The 26,781-nt window shown below is 34.9% G+C and overlaps 1 protein-coding gene across 5 annotated transcripts in view; it reads right to left on the reverse strand.

Annotated features, from left to right (window-relative positions):
- Positions 1-26,781, reverse strand: part of PTBP2 (polypyrimidine tract binding protein 2) — a 42,971-nt gene that overhangs the window by 6,440 nt on the left and 9,750 nt on the right. For 4 of the 5 annotated variants that reach the window (XM_056497424.1, XM_056497422.1, XM_056497421.1 and 1 more), the window contains exons 3-8: positions 22,366-22,441; positions 11,149-11,321; positions 10,589-10,732; positions 7,511-7,675; positions 7,324-7,434; positions 1,884-2,079 (exon numbers count right to left, since the gene is read on the reverse strand). In XM_056497424.1, the coding sequence (XP_056353399.1) occupies positions 1,884-2,079; positions 7,324-7,434; positions 7,511-7,675; positions 10,589-10,732; positions 11,149-11,321; positions 22,366-22,441 (865 nt within the window). The remainder of the gene's footprint in view (positions 1-1,883; positions 2,080-7,323; positions 7,435-7,510; positions 7,676-10,588; positions 10,733-11,148; positions 11,322-22,365; positions 22,442-26,781) is intronic. The other variant, XM_056497425.1, reaches the window with a different exon arrangement.

The following is a 26,781-nucleotide window of genomic DNA, read 5'->3' on the forward strand; positions in this document are numbered from 1 at the left end:
ACATTAAGATTCAAAAAATATTTTTAGAAATTATTTTTAATATACACAAAATAATGAGTGATTAAAATAAAAATGTTAGAAAACTATGTAGTTTTGCAGACAAAAAACCAGAAGTATCTTAGTAACTTTCAGGGCTAAAGTAGTAGATCATAAAAGTCCACTAAAGCCTCTTGGACAACTGCAGAAAGTACAGCAATCCAAATTAAATACATCCACACTAATGCAATGATGCAAGCATCCACAGAGTGTGATTTCACCAAGCCAAGCAAATGAAACCTGTTAATTTGATGCATACTGTAAGTATTATCTACAAAGAAAGACATTAGTAAGCCTGAGACTAGAAATCAACTTCTCAGGATTCAGGAAAATGTCACATCTGGAGTTATATAAGTAACTGCATTTGGCATTGTTTCATAACTCATGAATCTTTACTGTCTCCTCTCCTAAATCACTCATATTGTGGGTCTCATCAATAAGCAGCTTTGCTTTTGTCTACTTACTACTCATACTGCAGCCCCATGTCTACTTTCTAGTCATTACAGGCTGACAAAAGAATTAATTGCCTCAAGGGTGTTCCTACAGCACTCATCTCTATGGTGTAAAACTTCTACATGAACACTCATCCACCTTCCCAACTGAAGCATGAAATGAGAGATTTCAATTTTTAAATTATGGAAAGTTAAAGGAGAGAAAAAGAAAAATAAACTTTAGATAGTTTTTTCCTGAGACTTTAGATTCTTACAGTATTTTTTACTGTCCAAAACTTCTGCTGTACCTGCAAGTGATACTAGAAATGTAAAGTCAAGCACTCTGGAATTTGGTAGATTGGCTTTGTGGGTTCTTTACAACTAGTGAATTGTATCCTTCAAGTAACCTGATTTCAGAGAAGGGGCAAATACAGTACAACATTCAGTAGCCCTAACTACAATAGTTACCTCTTCCTGGGCTCACATCATTCACTAAGTTCCTTCTATCTTTCATAATAGAGCAGAGGCCCCTCTTTCCTACATTAACTCAAACTTACTGCAGTTTGCAGACTGCACAAAAAAACATGAAATCTATGTTGTTCTTATGTTTTCTTCAGAAAAAAAATGGGAAATTACGAAAGAAAAAAATAAGAAGACTAAGTGGGAAGAACAATGATCACAACATAATATATCAGCTTTTACAAAAGTAATGATTCTATATTTGAGTGCCATTACATTTTAAAGAGTGAAAGGTGTTCTCACCAAAAAACAATTTGACAGGAGTAGGAGTTTGCATTGATTATTTTGGTAATAGTCAGAAGATAGATATATCTTCACCCTTCTCAGATCATTTCACCAACTTCTGACAAACTCAAAGGCTGACAGGATATATAAAACTCATATAAGAGCACTAGAAGTGCAACTACAGGTTGCTTTTTTGTTCCTTTTATTCACAGAAACTACAGGTAGCACCATAAGGTTTGGGTATTTTAAGCAAAGAGCATAATCTTTCCTCTTTGAAGTAAACCAGCAAAATGTTAGTTTCATAATCTGGTATTACAAATAACCATCAGCATAAAGAAATCATACAGTTAAGTCTCTTACAAACTAGGTGGGAAGGTGGGCAAGGTGGACACAGACAGGAACATATGAAAGAAGGAAGGACAGATTTTGTGATACAAGCTGAACTAACCTGATTTTTTCTAATAGTTTGTGCATTTGTCATTTTGTCATGCAAGTTTTCATTCCATTTTTTCAGTACTTCTGAAGACAATATAATTATGTTACTGCAATTCAGACCACAATATAGACTGAACCCTGAAGGGCATTTGGAGACTATTGTAATTTGTTAGAAGGATTAATGAATATTTTCATGAAGTGGCTTTGCAATACAGAAGAAGAATGTCAACACCATACCTAGAAGAGAGGTCTCCTTTGCAAATGCTGCAGCAATAGCTGGGTCCAGGGTTGGCTGTCCATCACCGGATGGGAGGTCAGGACGAGTGTAGTCCCTGCTTTTATCGTTGTTGTACTTGACATTCAAATTCACCAATTTGGAAAAATCAATTCTTAGGGTACAGCAAGCATTATAAATATTTTGACCATCTAAGGCCTGAAAAAAAGATCACAGTTTATTTAAAAGACACGTAATACCAGTTGGTTGCACAAGGTTGGGGTTTTTGGTTATTTTATTGTAAACAAGGTCAGTGTATAGATATTTATCTGTCTTACTGTCTAGCTTAAAACCAATTGAAATGCATTAACCTATCAACATGACTCCAGCAAGCTCGATGTTCCCTTCTTACCTGAAAGCTGGTTTTATGCACCAAAGTGGCAAAGGACATTTTAACAGTGTCAAACTTAAATTTTGTCTGTTGAATAAAGCTAATTAACCTGCATTCCATAGCACAGCTTAAATTCAGACATAATAGCAAATATATTTCTCAAAGAAAAAAAAAAAATAAATCAAGAATCGTTCGTGGAAAATCAGCTGAGGAAAAAAACCCCTAGACTTAACCACCATGTTAGACAGCCATCTGTTAAGGCATAATATATACATTATTCCTGCATGCTTCCCTCTTCTCTTTAAAGGTAATTAGTGCCAAAACAGAGAAAACCAACTTTAACTGCTAACCTGATGTTACTAATACTCTTTTTTAGAAATTCCATTTTCACAATTAATTGGTACTTCTGAAAGAATGCCTATTAACATGATACACAGTAGTCTCCGAAAACACTTTAAAAATATCCAACATATATATACATGTATAAATGTTTCCTCCATCTCCATTATCCCTCAGACAAGTTGATACCTGGATGTGAGTCCCTTTACATTTTGGGCATATCTTCCTTTCACTAAAAGCACTAAATATGAGAGACTTAAAAATATGGAGACTTCTGTAATAATGAAGGAAATGCACTCCTAGCAAGCACTGTAATCAAACTCTAGGAAAGTATTCAAGCATCAGAACCAAAATAAACCCTCACCCCAACCATCTCTATCAGTAGCATCATACACCTCTACCAATGAAAGAAAGATTCTCACCAAGCAGCACTTTTTTCCAGATTAACTGTTCACATATAAAGTCACAAAAGTGAATGCATGTCCTGAGCTCTTAATTGCATAGCAAAAGAATGTACAACAAACCCTCAAACACTGCTCCTCTCAGACATTCTGAAAAGAAGGACATCAGCCATTCACTGCTAGTGAATGTACATACAAACACCATCTCCAAGAACTCCAGTTACTTCTTTCAAGTATTTATTTCACATGTGATACCATGCCACATTATACGTGGGCCAAACCGAGAAGATCAAGAATCATGAGACCTCCTAAAAATGTATCATCCTTCATCTTGCCTGTGTCAGCAAACCCAAAAAACTAAAACCAAGATTTTTAGAAGGGTGTAAGAGCTAAAGGCATTAAAAAACCCAAACCCAAGGAAGCAACACTTACAAAACAAACTCCAGCTCAAATAAGTACCTCAAAGTAACTGAAGGTCGTATGGTTAAGTATCTCTTGGGAGAGATGTGTCCCAAGTGCATTCTACAGATATGCATCTGAATGGAAGTAATTTCTTTTGAGACAAATGTCTTAGATACAAGAAGTTTCTGCAGCTAAAATGAGTATGTAAATACATTCCATTCTCAAAAATTAACATATTTTATGTGCAAAGCCTGGGCTTTTTGATACAATGCAATCCAGCACTCTCCTGTTTAACTGAGCACAACTTACCTTTTCTGAGCATAAATTGTGCTACTCAGAACCAAAGATGAACAAAAAATCCTAATACAATACTAGTGGATAATAACCCTGCAGCTCAGTATCTTATCTGGAGATGTCTTTTCTTCCATTCTGCAATGACTACCTGAAGTTCCTACTACATATTTTAGGGCAATGCAGATTAGCAGAGATCTTTTGCAGACTGCTGCCAGCACAAAACTACCCTGAAATTTTGAGTCAAAACAACTGGAAATGTGACATGTGCACTCAAACCTCACTGGAATCTTGGAATCACCTGTGGGCCAAGGAAGGATCCATTGGTCAACTGCATTAGAACGTCCAGTGATATTTTTAACCTGTGCTGGGTCAAGATGACTGGCATGCACTACACATGAGCCTGAGTTAATTGTCAATAGATGAGTCATTAATAACTCTTAATATCCATGATTTGGCAAGAATACTTCCAGTACATTTGCACCAAGGCAACACTCTGAATTAGCCAGCTTCTCAGACAAGAACACCAGCAACCCTCATTTCTCCATGGTATACCGAACTACTGGTGTTCAAATATTTAAGTCTGCTGCTTATGCTAACTACCCATCATTTACAAAAAAAAAAAAGGCTATTTTTAATGCTTAGAATATCTTCATAAGCATACAGACATCTCCAGACAAAACCCTCATTAGCAGAAGCATGGCAGTTCAATGTGCTCTACTCTTGCCCATTCTCAGTTACATTCTCCATCCCTGGCTAGACTGCTGCATTATGCAGAACCTGCAGTCCCCAGTCTTCACCCAAGGAACCTATAATGACCCAACCTGATGAAACAAGGATCAGTGGAGCCACTATCTATTTTTTCAGGAAATTAGTTTCTTACAAAACAAGCGGAGCAGGAATCAGGTTTTTCACTAGTTGCTCATTCAAATCACAAGAGATCCCACAGGGCTTCATACTGTACATTCTTGTTAGTGTCACTGTTTTCTCAGAACCTTCAAATGCATAGCATCTCTCCTTAGTACTTACATCACTTGAGTTTTTCAAATTGCTCTTTAACTTCCCTAATGAGTCTTCAATTTCTATTAAACCCACATTCTGATTTCCTGTGAAGAGGGCCACCAGAAAATGAAATTTCCTCATTATCTTCTACAGTAACTTGGATGGAAAACAAATTGAAAACTTTACTCCTTTACCATGTATTTGATCTTGAACTCCATGCAACTCAGTTGTAGCCACCACATCATCTTGGTTCTATTTCCAGATGTATTTAAACTGAAGGGGTTTTTTCCTATCACCTGACTGCTTCTTTCCTTCAGGAATTTTTCTTCTAGTAGCACTTCATGTTTTATCACAGTGAGTTAACCATATGAACTGTATTTTACTCTATTTAGTTTGTGAGGGTAGTGGGGAAATCAAACCTTCCTTCTAATTTAGCATCCTTTAATAATAGTAGCTGGCACTATGCTTAACATTTTGTATATTTACACACAGTAAAGTTTAGTTAAAATCTATAAACCTAAAGTTAACCTATAGTTAAAAACTATAAACCTAAAACCATTTCAATTTGACAGTAAGACCCCAACAACACTCTGACAATGCCTGTACATACAGGAGTCACTTATTCAATGAACTTTAGTCATTCACACACAAGCTACTACAAGTGAACAGGCACTCTAATCAAAACATGCAAAACTGGAGACACAAATACATGCTGGGTTTTTTTAAAGACCAACAGAGTCCCACAAGCTGATATCAGTTTGTCTGAAGTCAGCAACAGCAAGAGATTCTTAGATTCCTTTCACACCTACATAATTCATCCTTTCATTTGTAACTTCTTTATAATCTGTTCCTAGAATTACACTGATAATTTTCACATCACTACAGTCCATTTTGCAGACGTCATTTTTCCATTAAATTTCCTAATAATATACATGACTCAAATAACAAGGTCAAAAGATTTAATACTTGATGTCATACTTTGCATCAGAAAAGCACTTGAAAAGCAGCAGTAACATCTACTACTGAAAAATGGCTTTCAAACACAAACACACTCTCTGTAACAAACACATTTAGCATCCAACTATATATCAAATATAAATCTAAATGTCCACAACTGGTTTCTGCAGAACTTGTTGGTTACGTTCTAGCTTCTGCGCTGCTATTTTAAACCTGCAAGGTCCATCCCATCCATAGAAATCCTTATGCATCTCTCTCTACTCTGAGGCATTATCTAATATTTGATATTGTTTCAACTCTGAAAAAGACATCCCTAATTTAAATTGTGTTCCAGATCTACAAGTATTTCCAGACTGCTTTTCAGGAGTAGATTATCTTAAAGTGGACCACCATAAATCAAGCTGCAAATCATCTCTCTTGTTTTCCTCAAGAGCATGAAAACTTACACTCTGCTCTCTGAAAACATGTTTAACTTTTTGTGATTCCCAGTCTTGACATCTCACAGTTCTTTACTCAATGCCCAGTATTTCATTTGGTGATAGAGACAAAAATTACCTCCCTCCACCACTTAACAAGATCTTTACTTCAATACAGTCCCCAATTTTACAACAGAAAATTAAGCCTATTTTCGTTTTTCCTCTACTCTTCTCTACTAAGAGAAAAATTTGCCAGCTTAGCCTGAGGTGTGAGCTTTTCACTTTTGTGAAGCTCTCAGCTGGTCTGTCATCTACAGGCAATGAGCACTTTCTATGCTGCCAAGCAACATTTAAGCAGCACATCAATTTTAATCAGCCTTCCTCAAACTCAGACTGTATGTGAAGGTTTGAAAATAGAAATTAATTCCATTTATCTCTTGAAAATTATAATAATAATAATAATAATAAAAATCTCACCTTCCCCCTTGATTCAACTTTTCTACTGCCACAAATGTGAACATATCCCATTCAATTAATTCAAACCATCTGGTCTAGATGACATGCTGTTGATCTTTGCCATAATTTATCCATAGGCTCTCTCCTGCTATAATGAATATAACCAGTTACCTGTTCTTGCCTTTCCTACCCAGGATAGGAGAGTTTCCTATAAAACAAAAGCAAGATCCTGCTCACCCATCACTGCTGCAAAGCTTCTTCACAGTCTGGTCACATGAGTAAATTGCCCTCTCTCTTCTGGGCATTTATGGTTACAAATAAGTTTAGATTTTTTTTTTTTATTTTTTTTTATTAGGATACTATAACTGAATACTTTCACAAATCTGTAACTAATCCACAAATCACATCTCTGTATGGATGCTTAAAAGTACCTGCCAACAACAATCCAAAAGGGTAACTAAATTTGCTGCTTTGAGTGAATGACATCCTACATTCTTACTTCTGGCTGACATTTTTACTATTACAGTCTTGCATATTATTTCATCTCTGTGCAGTCTTACCATAATATTTGCTCATACAAATGTCAAAAAATAGTTCAGACACAGTATCCATAAACACACTAACATTAAACACTGATTTCACGTGGTATAATAAGATATTACATAATAACTTTCACTTTTTTTTAATCTCAAAAAATTCACACACGTGGTGGAGGAATATGACACACTATGGCAGTACTCTAGATCAACATTTTACAAATGCTGAGAGTACAGGAAGATCTCTAGCCTTAAAAGAGAACTATACTTACTTGTTTTGCTTGCTGTGCATTCACTGGATCACCAAACTGCAGTAAAGCTTGAAACTGGTTATTCTTTGTGAATGTGATTATCTTCAATACAGCACCAAATTTAGAGAATATCTGCCAAAAACATTGTACAGTTTTACACATCTGCTTCTCCCAATTATAGCTCAAGCCAAAGTGAAATTTGACTTACCTGATGAAGAACATCCAGGGTTACTGGATAGTACATGTTGTCAATAATTATTCTAAGTACTGGACTCTGAGCTGGAGTCACTGCACTCTCACTAACAGTGGTCCCACTGATGGGAGCGTTTGATGCCTGCACAGCCGTCACAGCCTGAAGAACTGCTTGGGCCCGCTTAAAAAATATGACAGAAGAGAGATTTTCTTAATATTTCAAGATAATAGCTTGAGATTAATTAGAAGTATTAATATAGTTAACTCCAGAACCACAAAATAGTCCAGTTATCTAAAACACAGAGCTGGAGACATAACACAACATTAAGTTCAATGCAGTTTGACTCTGTGAGAAGAGCCAACAAAAACAAAAACATTGATTAATCCTTATGTCACATTAAGGAGGGGCTTCAAACAGTACCAATATCAATCTTTCTAGTAGAAAGTTTATTTTTCTACTAGTAAGGATAAAGCAAGTGAGGATTTTGTAGGTTTCAAGATTCTTCCTTTACATGAAATAAAACTAAACAAGCCCACAAACCAACCAAGGAGAAACCTCAACCGTACAGAAAACAGAGGTTACATTCAAAAGATTGTATCTCAGCTAACATTTCACTGTCATTTTAATTATGTAGAAGACTCTAGTAGGAAGGGAAAGCGCTAAACTAACACATCCAAAGTTTTCAGTTTTAACATAATGAAATAATACACAAGACTAACAAATGTCAGAAAGTAGAGAGGCAAACAAACTGGTGTCTGTTATCCACCCTGTTTTATAAAAAGAAAAACAAAATCTTCTCCATACATAGTTTTTTTCTGTTTTTAAACAGAAGCAGGATTTTAGAAATTCAAAGGTAACCATGTGATGATGCCACAATAATACACATCTATGTAACCACTGCCAAAACTGACAGTATCAGAAATTTAGACGTCTTTTTCTGAGAAAGAAAAAGTGCAGAAAAAAGGGTTTCCATTTAATTCTTTCATTACAGTTGCCTTATGAAGCAAAACAATACAAAACAAGAGAGAGAAGTGAGCATGCTGGGTAAAAATAATAACCATCCTATTAATGCATACTGCATAATTTAAAGGTATTAGAGATCACACAATTTCATTTCTCACAACTTACATGATATTCCTCATACCAAAACAAATCAATGAATAAGGAAAGTGGTAGGGGGGGGGGAGGGGAAAAAGACTTGGTGAACACCATCTGGGAAAACAAAATTTACCTCTACATTTAATATTAATTACGGTAGCTGTGTAAAAATGTCTTTTCATTACACTTCTTTTCCCTAATGTATGAAACACACAACTTTCAAGATGGCCAGATACTTGGCCAAGTTGCATAATTACTCATACTCTTTCTATAAGCACTTACCAAATAAACATCTTTATAGTGACTGGAATAACCCAAAGAACTACAAGTCATGAAATCATTTTTAAAATATGACCCTTGTCAGCACTATCTATACTTATACATCATATTTCATTCCATTAAAATTAATGTGAATACATGAAGGAATACAGAACTAAACAATGGTAAATATTACAATTCTTATGGAGTATTTTGTCAAACAAGTTCAAAATAACATCTAGCATCATATATAAGTAGCCAATTTGAAGGCATTTAAGTAGTATGTAGCACCTTTCTTGTTTTTGAAAAATTAAAACTAACTTCAGATCAGATACACCACCCAAAGTACATTTATTCCTACATGTTGCAGTATCTGTGGAGAAGGAATAAATCCATGCATTTATGGCAGGCTAACGATTAAGAAGAAGCACAGTTAGAGGCCATTCTATTCTCAATTCTCCTGCCTCTTGATAATGCACTGAGAGATACTTGTTGTATATCAGAGTTTAAGTGCTCCCCTCTGTGTTCTGATGTCTCACAGGAAAAGAATTTTCATAGAAATATAAAACTGAAATCAAAAGTAAAAATAGTGCCTTTCCATAGAGTTTATTCAGAACGAGATACTATTACTATTACTGAGCAGTTCAGAATGACACAGGTGAACATGCAAAGCAACAGACGAATATCAGCAGAGAAACCAGAGGACAACATAAGAAAACACTTCTTAAGGGAATATGTCCATCCACCCTAACTGAAGACAGAATTCCATGACATTGGGAGTGTGGGGAATCTATGTTTAAAAAAAAAATTAAAAAATCAAAGTATTCTATGGAATGAGATTATTTAGAAAGACCAACAGGAAAATCAACACCATACTTGATCTAAACCAAAATGTCTTTCAATATATTACCCTGAAATTGCTTTCAAAGGCAACAGCTATAACTTTACTATTTACATATCCTAATAGGGGACACAATAGAAACTAATTTGGCACTTACAATGTTTTTTGTATCATCAAAAATGCAATGTAAGAAACTAATCTTAAAATAACCATCAGACTTGTGGTAGGTTTGAGTCTCTTATCTCTCTACAGTTCATATGAATTGGTCACCATGTTAGTTTTGCTATTTGTCTCTTCTACTTAAAACAGACATATGTATCTGTATTTATTGTGAAATAGGTCCTGGAGAGGCAAGAGCAAAATGGAGAGCAAAATGGTGTTTTGTTATTAAGTACATATGTCTCTAGAGTGATCATTATAGAATTATTCTCCAGAAAAAGCAGATCACAAGCTGAGGTTACCAGTGCTACTGGAGTGATCATCCAAAGCACTGAAACTTAGGCATTGGCATTAGCCATTGCCACTAGGGGAATTCAAAATGGCACTGGAATCTCAGGTGTCAGAACAAGAAAGTTAATTCTACCATCCTACAGTCTATAAACTAAGACAAAAACTCTCAAGTTATTTGGAACTTTTAAATAACTGTTATAACACACTTCAGAACCTTTGCCTTTTGATGGTAAGGAAACATTAAGAAAATTTATTGTAATGGAAAGATCATGCAGAAAGTAAATCCCTTTCAGCGTCACAAAATGGAACACTCATGGGTAAGACTACAGGAATGTCAGAATGTGGACACAACAAATGATTCAAACCGATGGCACATGAGCCAGAACACATGCCATGCCTCATCTTCACCTATCTGCATGTGCCATACTACTGAACAGTAAATATACCTGGTTAAGTGTGTTATCAGTCTTTAGTTCTTTATGATTGGAATACTGGATATAAATGGGTTGGTTACGAAGATGAGGTGTCACAGCAGAGTAGTAATTAACCATAGTGATAGCTGCTTCTTCTGTGGCAAGTTCCAAAAATGCCTGTAATTAGAAGAGGGCATTTTCAGTATCTACAAAGCAGGTAATCTTCATATTAGTCACACATAAAAAACCAAAAAGGTTTGATAACACATTTTAACAAATATCAGGCTTCAGAAAATGTCATTCTACACATATCAACTTTATTTGCTAAGCTATTCTATCTTCAAAAATTCATCTGTAAGATGTAAGATTAAATATTTATCTTCCAGCTAACTTTTTGCTTTAGGTAGCTGCCAAACATCCCATTTCCCCCCAAAATTTATTAAAAGATACTATAAATTCATTTAAAAAAAAAGGAACAAAAGCTCTATTTTTCTTTAATACTTACTGCTTTATGACTTACTTCAATAACATTTTAACAACATATTTTGAAATCAGACAGTAAGCATATTAAAAAATGGAAAGCAATAAATTACCTGGTTTTTCCCTTTCAGCATCAGGATGTTGGTTACTTTACCAAAAGGTAAACCTAAAGCAATTACTTCTGTTTCTGTCACTTCTCCAGGCAATTTCCTGATATGAAGAACACGAGAAGGAGCTCCATCCATTTTATCATCACCTTTGAATTTCTTGTTGTCATTACCATTGGCTGAAAGACATATTCATACTCTATTTGAAAAGTTTACTGATATTATTAATGCTTTATTAAAAATGCTTTTAATTATAAACATGAAATTAATTTTAAGTGAGCCATCTCCTCATTTGGTTTAAGTCATATTTAAGGGTTCAGAACAAATTCAGCAGAGAAAAATACTAGTTTCATGAAAGGTGGACTATTTAAGATTTAGTCCTCTCACAAAGACCACAGCATATCCTTTAGACCTCATTTTCAGCAAAGCACCTTATATAACATATACAACATGGAATAACACATTAAGTATGTCTAACAAGGGCTCACATGAGAACTCCAACATACATTAAAGTAAAAACAGTCAGTAGCTACCCAGAGTTTTTTGAAAGAAATAAAATGGTGGTGAACCATTAATAGATCCCAAAGTTTTTTTAAGAACTGTCTGCACCAAGGAACTGGACACAACAAGTAGAAAAGTAACAAAGCAAGACAGGAAGTGTCAAAAATGCTGGGAAAGATCAGAGTGGAGAAAGGGGATGACCCAGAGCACTGACATCACAAAACACTGGTGAAACCAACAATTTAAGACAAAGCAGAAAAATGTTCATTACGAACTATGAGCTCACTCATAGAAAAGAAAAAACCAACTAATAAACACAACACAGCCAACACAGATGGGGGTGGGGGAAGATCCAGATAAATTTCCGTAATAAAATCAGGGAAGCACTAGCATCAATGCACAAAACACCAGAAAGACTATTTAGAATATCCTCCAGAATCCTTGTAAAGAACTACAGCAAAATTCCAACTCAAGTTTCTTTTGCTTCATATGCAGCTAACCAGTTGGATGGAAGAAATCTTGTTTTTGAAAGAAGGCCAGAAAAACATTATTTGCTTTGGTTCAAAATATGTTGGTGGAATAAACCTCAGAGTCAAGAGCTAAAGAACAACACTATCATAAGATATGATATTAATGAATTAATCAGCACTGGAAATCAGTATGTATTTAGATACTAGTGAAACAAGTGATAAGACTTCCCTCTTTTCTACCAAAAAAAGCAAGATATTTAAATATAAAATTTGAAATATTCTATTTGTTAAAAACAGTACACCTTAGAGGCACATCATGAAGTAACTCTATACCCACACCCTTTCCCACCACCAACCCTACTCCAAAAAAAATTTCCATGACTAAGCTTTTGAAAAGTTCTTGAACAGAAGAACACAGTTTTTTTCCTTACTACAGGAGACAAAACAACAAAAGCCTAACAATCAAGACTGGCCAAAATTCAGCTAGCAGTATCTCCAAATGACAATGCTAGAATCCATGCAATAGCAGGTATTTTATTTTGGTCTGCTGCAGAGAAAGAAATTTTGGTGGAATACAGAAGAGTAAAATTTGAAAAATACACACTGAACTAGGATCTGAAGTCTACAGAGGACTCTAACCTGTACCATTTTGGCAAACATGGTGAGATTGAGCTTCCAGATAGCAAGATTTCACCTGCTCAAAAGTATAATAATATAACACTACCTCAAAGAGACAGACAGCCAACGCTTGTGAAAAACTGCTTTCACTTTTCACCTGAAGCTCATCACACAATAGTCTTCCCTAGTTCTCAATTTAAATCTCTACAAAAATTAAAAAAAAAAAACAAAAAACAAAACAAATAGAAGAAACACGGGAAAGTGTGATAGACTGAACAATGCATTACAAGCAAAACATTAAAAACAAACTTGTCAAGGATAAAAGAATTAATGTGATACTGAAACTACATGTCCAATGACCTTCATACTTCAGCTTTCTGAATAATTTAAATTCATTACAAGTTTCAAAAAATATGAAACATTACCAATCAAAAATGAGAATGTGAAAAAGTTTTCAAAAACTAAAGGACTTTCTGAAAGTAAGAAACTTCTTTTTTATCTCTCCAGAAAAATATCCACCATGACTGCTCATATCAGTACTGACAGAGCTGTTTTGTCTTTTGTGTGGTTTTCACAGACAATTTTGACATATTAACCTTTCCACAGCATAATGTCCAAGAATTTACTTTCTGTTACACTAAAGCTCTTGTTTAAATTAGGCTTTAGGTAATCCCAGCATTTCTAGTAAAAGTATCACTGGCCAGTATATAATCACTCACATATATGTATATTAAACCTTCCTTTAATAATTTTAACACAATAATTTAGTAATTCCTGTATTCCCAAATAATTTTGCATCTATTAGCATTGCTACCTAATACTGGCATTTTACACAGTTTTTCAACTTTCATGTGATAAGTTAAAGAACAAACTTAAAAGATGTATTTTGCTGTACTAAATATATGAATCTTTTCCTAAACATCAATTAAGAGCTTTAACTTAATTCACATATACAAGCCTCTCATATAATTTTATTTCTTACATTGTTTTATGCCTCAACTACACTTTACTTCAAACCTTTTTTTACTTATTGTAAAAAAAAAAAAAAAAAAAAAAAAAAAAAGAAGCTATGTAGACAAGGGTCTGTGCAAAAACATTTATATAAAAAAGCCAATAAATATATTACAGTAATATATACAAAAAATACAGAATTAGGCATGAAAGAACATATGGCAATCAGAAAACAGGGGCAGGAGGGATAGGATGGGGGGATTGGCAACAAGCCTTCTCAATGCTATGGAATTGCCCAAAAAAAGTTTTTAGCAGCAGGGCAAGTAACCACAACAAAAGCTGTTTATTACGTATTGGCAAAAGCATCTCTTGTACAATGAAATCTGAACTGGTACCATTCATTAAGAAATGAAGTCTACCTTCTCAAAGTAAAATTTATACCAAAAGATTTAACAATGGATTTTTGAAGACAGAAGAAATGTACATGTCAGCTGCTGAATGCAAAGAGAGTATGTACTTTTTCTACTTTTGGTTATCCATTCAGCATCACCTAACAGAAATTTCTGGTTCCAGTAATGAAGTGTGCATCATATACTAAATATGCATGCACATACACAAGTGAACTTTTCAAGACATTTGTGGAACAAATTAAATTTAGCTTCTAGGAAAGTTATTGAGACATTCTGGCACTGTATGAAACCTCTCTAACTGTAGTCTCTTATTTGTCATTATAAATGGTACTTCTCAGCTGAAGATGCATCATTAAATTGCACTTGGGAATAGAAAACCACATTTACAACACAGGAACACAACTTGTTCAGAGGCATTGAAAGGTAAATTTAACTACTGTTAAAACAACAATCTCATTCTCTAACAAATTTTTATTAGTAGAATCAGTGTCCATAAAGGTTAAAAATCTAAGTCAAGGGGAACAAGGTACTAGAGGTTTTTTGGTAGAAATAGAGTCTATGCCTAAACAGCAATAACCTGAAAGAGCCTTCCCTATACAGGACTTAAAACAAAATTGCTGAAAACTGGGGGGGGGAGAAGGCCAAGGGATTTTGGAGGAGACCTTACAAGCTGACTAATAACTACTGCTGAAACTGCTGATAACTGGACACTTACTGCAAGTGGCTATTTCATGAGGTAGTTTGGCTTTCACTAGACTTGAAGATCCTGAAGCAATTCAAACATCCTGCTGCTAACGCTTTAACAAATATAAATATACACTGAAAACAGCAGGCTACATTTACCTTGGGGGAAAAAGTTTTAAAAAGCACTGGGAGAATGACTAAAACACAGTGTTAGTTCATTTACAAATCAAGTTATAGCTGCAAATACGTAGTTTAAAAAAATATAAACCCAGCCCTGAATCACAGAAACATTTAAGTTGGAGAAGATCTTTAAGATTGAGTCCAACCATTATCCCTGCACTGCCAAGTTCCAGTGAACACAGGAATAGTTATATTCAATTCAGACTACCATAAAAACCCATGTTCTGCAACAACCATAGCACTGATCTAAGTCCTCTGCATCTCTCTACCAAGGAGATGAAAAATTCAGTTTCCATGTGACATCAGGCAACTATTTCTAAACAAGATCTCATTTTTACTAATGCTATTCAAAGCATTATTCTCACATCTAGATAGGATACCACAATTTAAATATAATTGATACATAAGCCACACCCCTGTTGCACAGGACTCCCTTCAATTCAGCATAAATCAACTTGCTGAAATTGAATGCTTACAGCTTGACAAAGTCTTTAAACGGCCATAATCAGGGCAATTCAGGTCCTGGCATTTCCAGTTAGAAACTCTTATTTTATTAAACAAAGAAATAGGAACCTATATTAAAAAGCAACAAAATTAACTCCAGTATACACAAGGCATACTGTAAGTCCAAGTCATCCAATCTTCAAGCTATAAGTATTCAATGCAAACAAGGAGTTTTTGCAAAAAAATACTGTTCAAGTTCAGCATAACTTCTAGCAAAGAATGAATAGCTTACTTCTTGATAATAACTTTTTGAAAATATATTTCAATAAAATTGCATCCTAGAGGAGCTTTTCTCTGCACTTTTTTTTGAGAAATATGAATATGACCTGAGAGTTCAGAGACCTTTATTTTAGACGCATAATTTCTCTGTGCAATAAACTTTTCTCATAAGCACACAATCTCCTAATACAGAAATGTAACTATGTGGGCACAAGCAAAAAATTTTGGATAAAATATAAAGTTGCTTTCACCCATTAGTTCCTGAAAAGAAGGGAAAGAAAAGGTAAAAATGACCAGACATTGGCTATAAATCCCTCCATATCTACAGCAGTGAAATAACATACAAATAAACATCCTTTCTGCAGAAATCACTCTCTGTTTCACAACTGCTAGTACATATCAACATCCAACTAAAAAAAAATAAAAAAATAAAACGAACTTTCAGTTTGTAAATACTAAAGACAAGAAGCCTAATAGCAGTAGTATTAGTATTCAGTGCTGTTAGATGTAGAAAGCACTTCTTGTTTTACCTTGGCTAAATATATGTAATTTAATGTTATCAGCTAGTAGAACATAGGACACATATCCAGACAGGAAATAAGTGACTAAGAGAAAGGCAATGCAACTGAAGATACCTAGTTTACAGTTGAGGATTATGACCAGACAGAAATATTAAAATGTTGCACTGGCTACTGAACACAATAATCTGCCTCAACCAACCAGCAAGAAACTGCAGTTAATCACAAACTGTATAATAGAGACCACTGTGGCTTCATTTCTGGAAAGTTCTTTTCTTAAAGAAAGTTTTCCTGTATGTACCCTACCCTGAAGTGATAGAATGTAGGAAGAGAGCTGTTGTCTGATCCAGTGACGTCCCCCAAGCTCCCAAAAGCAAATAAACAGCACCTTTACTTTAGCATGTAAATCTTCAAAAGTTCAACTTAAAATCTGGGATTCAAAATATATGAAAGAACAAAAAGGAGATACTACACTCAAAAAGACATAAAAACACATAGAATATGAAGTTGTCTGAAGTCCACATTTGTTAACCTTGAAGGTTAGGTTACATGGTCAGTGCTAACTACACTTTTGTTAATAGAGGTTTTTTTGCTGTTTATCACAGACATGGGCAATGTGCATATGAAAATCTTGACCAATCAATATTAAAACTATCTTACAGTACAGAGACTATTGCTCAAGAGGAATTTGAGCTTAAATAAGCAAACATAGAAAGAAACATAGAAAGCAAACAAAAAAAACTTAACTCCAGCTTTCAATTGGCATATCTGCACATAGGCTGCACCTGTTTCAAAATGCACTGAGCATTGAGTTTTCTAAGCAACCACAATTAACACATTTACAGTATGGTATAGAGGCTGTTCAATGTTGCAGGCTAAAACTAATGCACTTCAGCTTAGTCCTTAAAAATACATGAAAATACCACAGGCTAGAGTGAAATCCAACTGAAGTAGAACAAGTTACCATGGCATAGCGATGGAGACAGAAATTACCTAAATTAATAATAATAGCAACATTTTACTTCTTCCATCCTGAGATTTATTTTTGTAAGTTTCTAAATCTGCATATCTGTAGAAATATAAAAAATATACAGTACTATTAAATTACTATACTTTCCAATCACATGTAATGTACTTCTTAAAATCCTTCCAATTATTAATTGTAATCAATTTGCAAACTTCAGAAGTAAATTACTTAAGTTTAGGCATCGTTAATTTTAACTAATAACCAATTTTATTTAATGCGCTAACAAAAATGGCACATCTATGGCACTTCTATGTTTATTGCCCAAGTTTAATACAACACTTCAAATATTATTAGCTTGTATGCCACAGAGCTAAGTATTCTGTTAATACAAGAAATTACCTACCAAAGTCACTCCTAACATTCCCTGCTAATCAAGCAAAAACAAGATCAACAGTATCATTCAAAGCTCCAGGAGTTTGGTGAGCTCAATTGCAAAATGATTTTGGAATGTTTCTACTGATCTAACTTTAAACAAATATGTGAACAATGAAATTGATGGCAGCTGTAACAAGAAAACCTGCCAGTTGTTCTTGTCTTTGACAAGCCAATTTTCATAAAATTTTCATCAATATCTTTTACTTTTTATCTACATCCCTTAAAAATTTTACTTTTTTTGTGTGTGGATTTCAGCAATGGAGTTCACGGTATGAGCAACTCCATATGGAAACCTCTTCCTACTTCCTAACTTCCATTAAGCAATCTTCCATTTTGAACAGCAAAAGCCTCCCACAAAGTTCAGTGTAGAAGTAATCCCTTTACAGAAGAAACTCTTCTTCCAGTTTTTAAAGGTAAGGGAATTTTTTTCCTTGCATTTGCTGGACATACAGTACTGAAAGGTAAAAAAATTATTTATGTACAATCATTTGCAATCTGCCTTACTAACGTCTTCAAAAACATAAGCAATGTCAGAATCAGCAATATTTATTTAGAGATCCTGCTTTCAGCTCGGTTTTCTCAGAATCCTGTTACCAAATAATATTTCAGCTTACCTAAAGAGCCATTCTCGTCATTGTGCACCAACACAAAAAAAATTAACTCACAGATCTTTATGAGAAGATTATGCTCTCCAAAGAAATCAGAATCAAGCAAGATTATGGCAGAAAATAAGAACAGACTTTGACAGTATTTTCAAAAAAAGCTAAAGGAAAACTAGCAGTAGTTTAAGCAGTAGTAAGAGGCCCGTGGTTCTGACAACCAACTTTAATATACTCATGTCAGCTGGTGTTAAAAACGTCAGAAACATCAACAAGTAACATAAAAAAAGAACTTTGTAAAAAAGCTTAGGTATTTGCTCATCTTGTGCTTTACAAGCTGTTCTCCCTTGCTACAAATTCTCATCTGGTGGATGGAATCCTTCCCTTAATGTTTACAGAATAATGTTCTGCCATACTGTCCTAACCTAGCTCAGGAACAAAAATAAATCTTGTATATTTATATATAAATGCTTAACCAAAATTAAATTCCCCAACAAAGAAAGTAATAAATTTGGGTTCAGAACAGGGTTCAGAACTAAGAGGTAAAAGTCATCTTAAACCAAGTCTAGATTTCTGCTCTATTACAATTTAAAGATAGCTCTTTTCCAAAAGACACAAAGTACCTCAAACAATAACTTCACCTTTAGTGAACGTTAATGTAGCACGCTGTCACCTCACAGTCCTGAGGGTGAATACAGAGACAAAACTGTTTAGAAAATGCCTAAGGATCAAGGCCTTGTACAACATGCTAGCCTTTTTTAGAGAATTACCAGTGGTTCAAATCACCAGTAAGAATGCAAACCAAACATTTGTACATCAATTTCACAAGTTTCTTTCACAAAAAAACAGGAAAGGATTCATCTGCAAGACTCCCTACAAGGCAGAGAAACCATTCATCTTTCACTAAGAGAGAAGATTAGAGCAAGAGTATTCATAAAAGCATTGAAGTACTACAGTATTCTCACTGAATGGCAGCTGAATACAAGGAAAAGCAAAACCAAAACCTACTAATGGAACTTTTCCCATGATAAAAAGGTAGGATGTTCATTTTTTAAAAAATCATCTTCAGTCTCACCCATTATGAGACAGCTCTCAGTTCCACCAAAATCCCTCCCTTCCAAGAAAAGGTAGTTTTCTGGACATCTTAGACATTTTGGTTTAGGTTAATATTTCTACAAAAGAGAAGGAAATGAGGCTGTGATTGACAAGATTTAGTTCAAAGTTTAGGCCTGCTAAGGCACTGCTATTGGCCACTGTTTTTTTGACTGTGTACACTCTCACCGATAATAGGCTCAGAGGATTACAAGGACAAACCATCTCTTTCTTCTGTTCTCCTAGCTATCTACTTAGAAAAATATCACAGGATCAGATACTGGAAATGTCACAGTCAAAAGCAGAAAAGCTTCTATATTCTCTCTCCAGAAAACAATGGCCAAATCTCACAATATCCTGACACTTCCCAGCTCTAAGAATGAAAGGGCAAAAACAAGTATTAGTTTTACATAGGCAGATATCTACAACATGTCTCATTTACAAGGGACTTAAATGATCACATTAGGTTCCCTTAAGCATTAGAAAATTTGGGAAAGATCCATCACTACTATACCTTGGCTGCAGCAAGAAAAAAGAAAATGTTTAATTTACCAAAGTTTTAAATTCTTCTGGAGAAAAACATAATAGCAGAACTGAAGCAAAAGGAGGACATCTATTCAGACAGAAAGAATACTTGAACTCAACTGGCTTCAGTAGATGGTTACAGAAAAATTAACACACAGGTTTCCAGTTTGCATCTAACTACTTCTGAGTTTACGATCTGAACTTGGAAATTGTGCAAGTCTGGAAAAAGTACTTCCTGGTCCACAGTAAACAATGCAGCTATGGGAGGATATATTCAAAAGCTGAACAGTGGATTTATCCTACTCTACAGGGGGTTTTTGTGCTACTTAAAAAAGGCAGGCAGAATAAACTTTGAATACCAAGAAAATGTTTAAAAAATAGAATACCCAAACAAATTGGCCCCCTTTTCACTAACTGCTATAGAGAATTACTTGAATTACAGCACTGCGTTCAGATTGCGGTTTTTTGTTTGTTTGGGATTATTTTTCTACCAACCTTCTTTACATATATAATAGAATTTATGTGAAACTTTTAATAACAGGCATCTGATACTACAGGAGCCAGACAATTACTCTGACCACTGCTGCTAACAAGCTCATTTCTTGAGTAGCCATTTATGATTGTGGATGCCAAAAAAACTCAAACAGAAAACCCCCATGCACACAAAAAACCTCCCACACAAAACAAAGAAACTCCCAAGAGTAAAGCCCAAACCCTTAATCAGCTTAAAGAGGATGGAAATAAAAACAAAATTGGAAGCAACATTTCTGTTAGATACATCAAACTTCCATCCCGTACATCAACCTAATGGGATTAAAACATGCTTTTCCATTCTCAGAATTTTTCAGGAAGAATTTCTGTGTAGAGGCTCCTTAGACAAGCTTCTATATTTCTTCTGAAACCTCAAAATTATAATTCTTATTTCACTTTTTCCCTTTACTTCTTTTTTCCTTTGATAACTTAACTTGCATTTAATTTCCTAGAACTAAAAGTTTATCTAAAAATGTATGGAAAATTTGGCAATATTTAGGACTTGGTCCTGTCTTAATGTCCACTGCCCACACCCAATTCTTTATGCACACAACTCTTCCATAGTCATTTAATTGTTTAAGTAAAATTGTTTAAGTAAAGCAAACTGGTAAAGCAGTAATTAATATCCAGGACTGAAGAGGACATCAAGAAAATGAAAACAAGAGCAATCTCTTTCAGAACCAGAAGGAAGTAAGAAAAACAGGAAAGAGAGACAAATGTTCTGAAGTTCCAAAATGGCTATGAATGCACTACACTGCATTTCTTACTTATTCCTAAGTACGACCACCTCTTCACCTCTTCACAGAACTGCCAGGGGAAGTGGTTTCCTTCTGCTGCCACACTCCTCCACTCAACACTGAACTGTGTCTACAACTGTGCAATCATATCACTGATCAATGAGTTGCTCCAAGGAAAAACGACTTTATTTTGTTAGAATAGATTAATGCTGCATTAACTTAGTCTGCAAGTGTATGAGCACTACAACAGAAGAGAGTGTAGCAGAAAAATGTGGATGTGGAGGTTTTTCTGCTAGTGCAAAAGATGTAGGATGAGAAAGCACAGAGCAACCCATTCTTGCAAGAGCTGTCACCACAGTACCCTAACTGTAACATGAAATTGCACCCTGAATCCCAGTATCTTACTAATAAATTAAAATGGAAAGAGTCTGCTATTAATGTCAGTGATTATACTGCTGACCCCATGAATACAAAAAATCAGGCACAGTAGAACGGTGACCAACTGGAAAGAGCAGCAACCCTCTGATGCCATGAATCAACTCCTCCACACCTCTAAGGCAAAAGAAAAAAAAAGAAAACAAAATAAAAAACCCACAAAAAAAAATAATGGCATGGTACAAAAAGAAAAAGAGAACAAGCAAGACCTCTGAAATGAGCTTTCCAAGGAAACTCAGTGCACATTCAACACAGAAGCATCAACTGCAATAGAAGGCATTTTAGTGTATGCCAATTAAGGTTTTCTATCTAGCATCACCAGAAGACTGATTCAAGAACAGCCACAGTCACTTTGCACTGACATCTGAGATTCTACTGCTGTAATCTCAAACTGAAGGAGCAAAGTGAAGCTTCCTTTAGCAGAGAAGCAGATCTTTCTCTTCCCAAGTTATGAAACTGGCACAGCAGCCTTCCCTTAATGCCCAGACTTGCAGATGTCCACGTGTAAAGAAGCTGATGTCACATAGGAACTGAGCTGTTTAACTTTGCCTGGCAGTTGAGATTCCTTACTTTAAAGGTAGCTGTACAAGACAACAGTGATTTTTCATTCCATCACCCACCAACAATTCAGTGTGCAGACATCTGAAAATTGCCTGTTGTTATGTGGGATTATTCTTCTCAGAGATCCAAGGTTTGTAGGAAATACAAAGTCACTATATTCTAATACAAGCCAACAGTTTATCCCTCTATAGCACAACGGATTCTTGTTTCGGTGTTCTCCCCTTGCAAACAGGAAATGAGTCCAAGTATAAATTATAGATTTCTCCTTTGAAAGGGCATCACTTACCAGTAACTACCATGCTGCTCATGTTAGAGTTCGGGCTACTGAGTACACTGCCTGAAAGAAGTTCGTCAGATCCTCTCTAAAAAGAAAGAGACAGTAAGAGATTTTTTTTCCTCTATTTTGTGATTTTTAAAGATGATACTTCCTCTTTTCAGATAACTGCAACAATTTGAAATCTAAGTAAAGCGGAATATTTACATGGCAATCTGAAATGAGAGCAGCTTAAGAACAGTTGTTTAACCCACCACTGAAAGAAGCCATCTCTGGACACAATGAGAACTGCTGAACAATAATTTTGTCCAGCATTTCAAATTAAAATAGAATTAAATATATTTATTCTACTTCAATAACATTTAAATTAATTTAAGTTTTAATTTTTTAATACATATATATATTAAACTATTATATCTACCTGAAACTACAAGGGAAATCTATGCAAATAGAAATATGGAGTTTAGCTCATTTTTAACACCCCTATTTAAAAAAAAAAAGATTTCATGTTCACAGGAAAAGAAATCAGTTTTCATTTTGGGGATATCCATTTGTTCTGCAAAACAGAATTTAGGGCAAGGAATTACATCTTCACTGTAGTTCTTATAACATGACAAATATCAATTAATGAATGACTTAAAAGTGAGCTGCAAAAATTAGAGGAGGGTTTATATTGAAACCATACAAGATAACCCTTTCCACAAATTGTTGGTAAGATGGGCATTTGACAGAGCTGAAGAGGAACTTCTTTTCACACCTTGTTCTTTGTTTTATTCTTTTATGCCCCAACCCTCTTCACCCTCAAGATTTCATCTCTCAAAAAGCCTACAAAATCTTCATGTGATCTTTCAATAAACGAAATATTTAAACCATCCTTTGAATATTGTCTTTAATTTCTTATACACTCTTTCCCACTTCAAAAGTATTTCTGCAGCACCCTTAAGACTAATCCAGGTCACTACTAAAATGGTAATGAGGAAAAAAAACAGTTTGTACCCATCCTTATTAAAATAAATGAGTTTAATTCTGTTGTGGACACTACAAGAGAATCAAGAATAGCTAATGAATATGTTTTACAGAGCACTTCAATACTTCATAATAAACTCATCTGAGACTATTACCTTCACAGACAGCACAGTTGAAAAACTTATAAAAATCAAACCCTTACCTTTTCCTCCTACTGCACTGTATCTGTGTCCACACAGAATGTTAAAGTTTATATATGTGTACAAACACATAGAGCCATTAATGTTTACTTGGTTTTCAACATCAGCTCTGAAGAAGCTGTACAGTTTATTGAATCCTCTAAGCTTATAAGGGTCCATAGCAAGCAACAAAGCTGTGCCTATCAAATCAGCAAGAGCTCCCTTAAGATTGCATCGTGCCTAATACCAAGATCAGGTAGAACCATGAGAAGGACCAATGAAGATGCATTTCTAATCGGATATAACTAAGAAAAATTTAGTTAGATAGAACTGAGAAACAACACAGGTAAGATATAGAAACCTTGTTACTCTAACTGCATTGCTTTCCACTGTTGATGTAACACGCAGGTACCCGGTATAAGCTGAAACAGAAACATTCTTTCTCTTTCATGTTCTATTTTTTCTAACATAATTTTGACAAGGGTAGAAATGCTGCAAAGTTGAAGAGTAGTAGCAGCATTAGGTTACTCTCAGTGGTAAGCATAGTTTCTTCTACTTGCAATACACATCTAGCTTAGCTTGGGAGCCCCTGTCTGTAGCCTGGCCAGCCCAGAATAGGCAGAAGCAGCAGCAGCAGACACTGAATCTGTTCATAGTTCAGCTGATTAAGATCATTCAGCAGCATTTTCCCCCCTTTATATGACAGACAGACATTTGTAATGGTACAATAATTACTACATAAATAGCTGAAGCAACTCCAGTACTAAATGAATGCTCTTCCCAAACCCTATAGGAACTTTACAATTCTGAAATATACCAAATTTGGGTTGCCTTCAGTTTCAGAAAGTTACTTACAACAGCAACTGCTGAATGAAAGAGTGCAAGAATGATTATATAAACTTCTGGTTCCTAGTAAATCAGGCTTTCAAAAAAACCTGTTAATTTCTTAATCCACAGCAGAAAAATCCAAAAGGAGCACAAATTACTCAACAGAGTTAATCCACAGCAGAAAAACCCAAAAGGAGCACAAATTACTCAACAGAGTGCATATTCAGTTCCTGCATTTGTGTTTCATGAACAGTTCTCTCTTCATTTTCCATTTCATTAATACCTCCACAGTCAATCACAAGATTTTGTCATTGTGCTTGAAGGTTTTAATATTTTTGCTTCAGAAGAGCAATTAAATGTGAACTTCCTGCACTGGCCTGTATCATAAAGTCTACACTTGTCTTACCTGTATAAATTAGTGTTCAAAAGTCTGATTCATAGACGTACAGGTTCATACATGGAATGTTCTTCCAACTCCCCCATGAAATCACAAATGTATAGCAAACCTCTACTAACTCACTCCTGTACATATTTTCCAAGCTTTTGGTCAAAAACAAAGATGTCTCTTATCCTGTGAGTAATGATCTTATTAGATACAAGTGGTTATTTTTCCTAATTGGTTCTTAAGCAGCCTAGACCCTTCTGTACTTCAATTCCATAAGTAACTTTAAAACCCTCTCTGCAGCAAAATACATGAGGGACTTGCACACAGAGTGATTAAATTACAAAATCAAAAGCAGTACCTGTCTGGTTATTGTGACTTACTTCAAAAAGATCTTGGTTGTCTAGTAAAGCAATTTCATATAAGCATCTCAAGTAAGCCAATGTGTGGTTTTAGACTGGCACTACTGTGTAACCATCCCTCCTGAATTACATAGACATAAATACCTATTTTCCTTACATCTGTTTAGCAGATAAGGCTTTATTTGATCTGTGGTTTGGGGTGCTTGGTTTTGGTTTTATGTTCATCTTCTATTGGAGGGTGCTAAGCCAAAAAGGACTGACACCATGATCCACAAGCAAAGCTTTTCATCACTCTGCTATGTCACATATGAATTTCAAAATCATAACCAATTTTTCAAGCACCCAGAATATTTAATTAGTCTCAAGCACAGAAGTTCTGCTTGTCAAATAGCACAAACCTTTAAACTAAATTAGGTAACTGTATTGAGTGTTTCAGAGCTAAGGAAACCAAACTCAAATCTTTGAAGAAGACAGAAAATCAGACTCAAGGAAGGAAGATCCAAGAGCAATGTTCGCTTAACTCTTTTCCCTGTCTGTGCAAACTGCTGTGTTCTGAAGAATCAAAGCAAGTTTGGGACTGTATAACAACATTGAAGATCACAAACACAGAGATGGCAAAAATGTTCACATGAAAGTTAAAAAAACAAACAAATAAAAAACCACCACAATGATTATATTTCACCATAAACTGCAAAGGAAAGTTACTGTAATAGCAACAAGGTAGAGACTAATTGAATATCCATTTTAGCATGAGGCAAGGAGATTATTAAGAACAAAATAAGAAGTACAAACTGCTATTATACTATTAATAGCAGATAATGAATCTTCTGACATCTAGTCCTCAACAGCACAAGCATTCAATGCAATATTTCTATTCCTACCAATGTCAAGAAGAATAATCTACATTAATCTTCCACAAAAACTAACAACTAAGTGCTCAGATTAGAACTATCTAGACCATTTCTTTATGAAACCAGAATCTACCAAAATATGTGTATACAAAATAAATAAGGGAATTGCCAAGCTAACACCTTGCAGTGAGTGAACCCTGAATTTGTCACAGAGTCAATACTGCCCTTTCACTGAAGCCCATGTTATCACCCCCATGACCCCATGAGAGCATTTCCATGCATGATGGGAAAACATCATGTTTAATGCATGGCTTCAGTCAATGGATTTATGCAAAACTGACATGTAGCATCACTTTCAAAAAAGACAAAAATGTACCAAGTCAGACTTTTAGTGCATATTTAAGTGAAAATTCAGAATTATATATACAAAAATTATTTTACATAATGTAAATTAAAAACACTATTTTGAATTTTTTTTAAGCTAATTTTCCTAAGTGAATAGTTACTTCATCTACTGTCACTTCTACAATTTAAAAAATCAATTAAACAAAGAGAAAGAAGAAGTCCCTAGCTCAGCAAATGAATGTCCTAGGTCCTTGCTTTAAGCTATAGCTAACTCAAAATCCCTCACTACACAAGCTGGATTTACATAGCAGAATTTCAGATTTTTCCCCCATAAAATCCTACTATAAAGCTTCATTCTATCATAGTTTATATTACATGGCTATATAATTTCAGGAAGTCATTACTGTCACACTATGCTTCCAGGCTAATCAAAAATATACCATTTAGAAGTCTTTGCAAACTATTTCCCTCATATTCCAGATCAGGCTTTAAATACTTCTCACAGTCCCCAGATT

This window comes from Oenanthe melanoleuca, chromosome 8 (assembly GCF_029582105.1).
Source record: "Oenanthe melanoleuca isolate GR-GAL-2019-014 chromosome 8, OMel1.0, whole genome shotgun sequence".
In the NCBI taxonomy this organism is placed as follows: Eukaryota; Metazoa; Chordata; class Aves; order Passeriformes; family Muscicapidae; genus Oenanthe; species Oenanthe melanoleuca.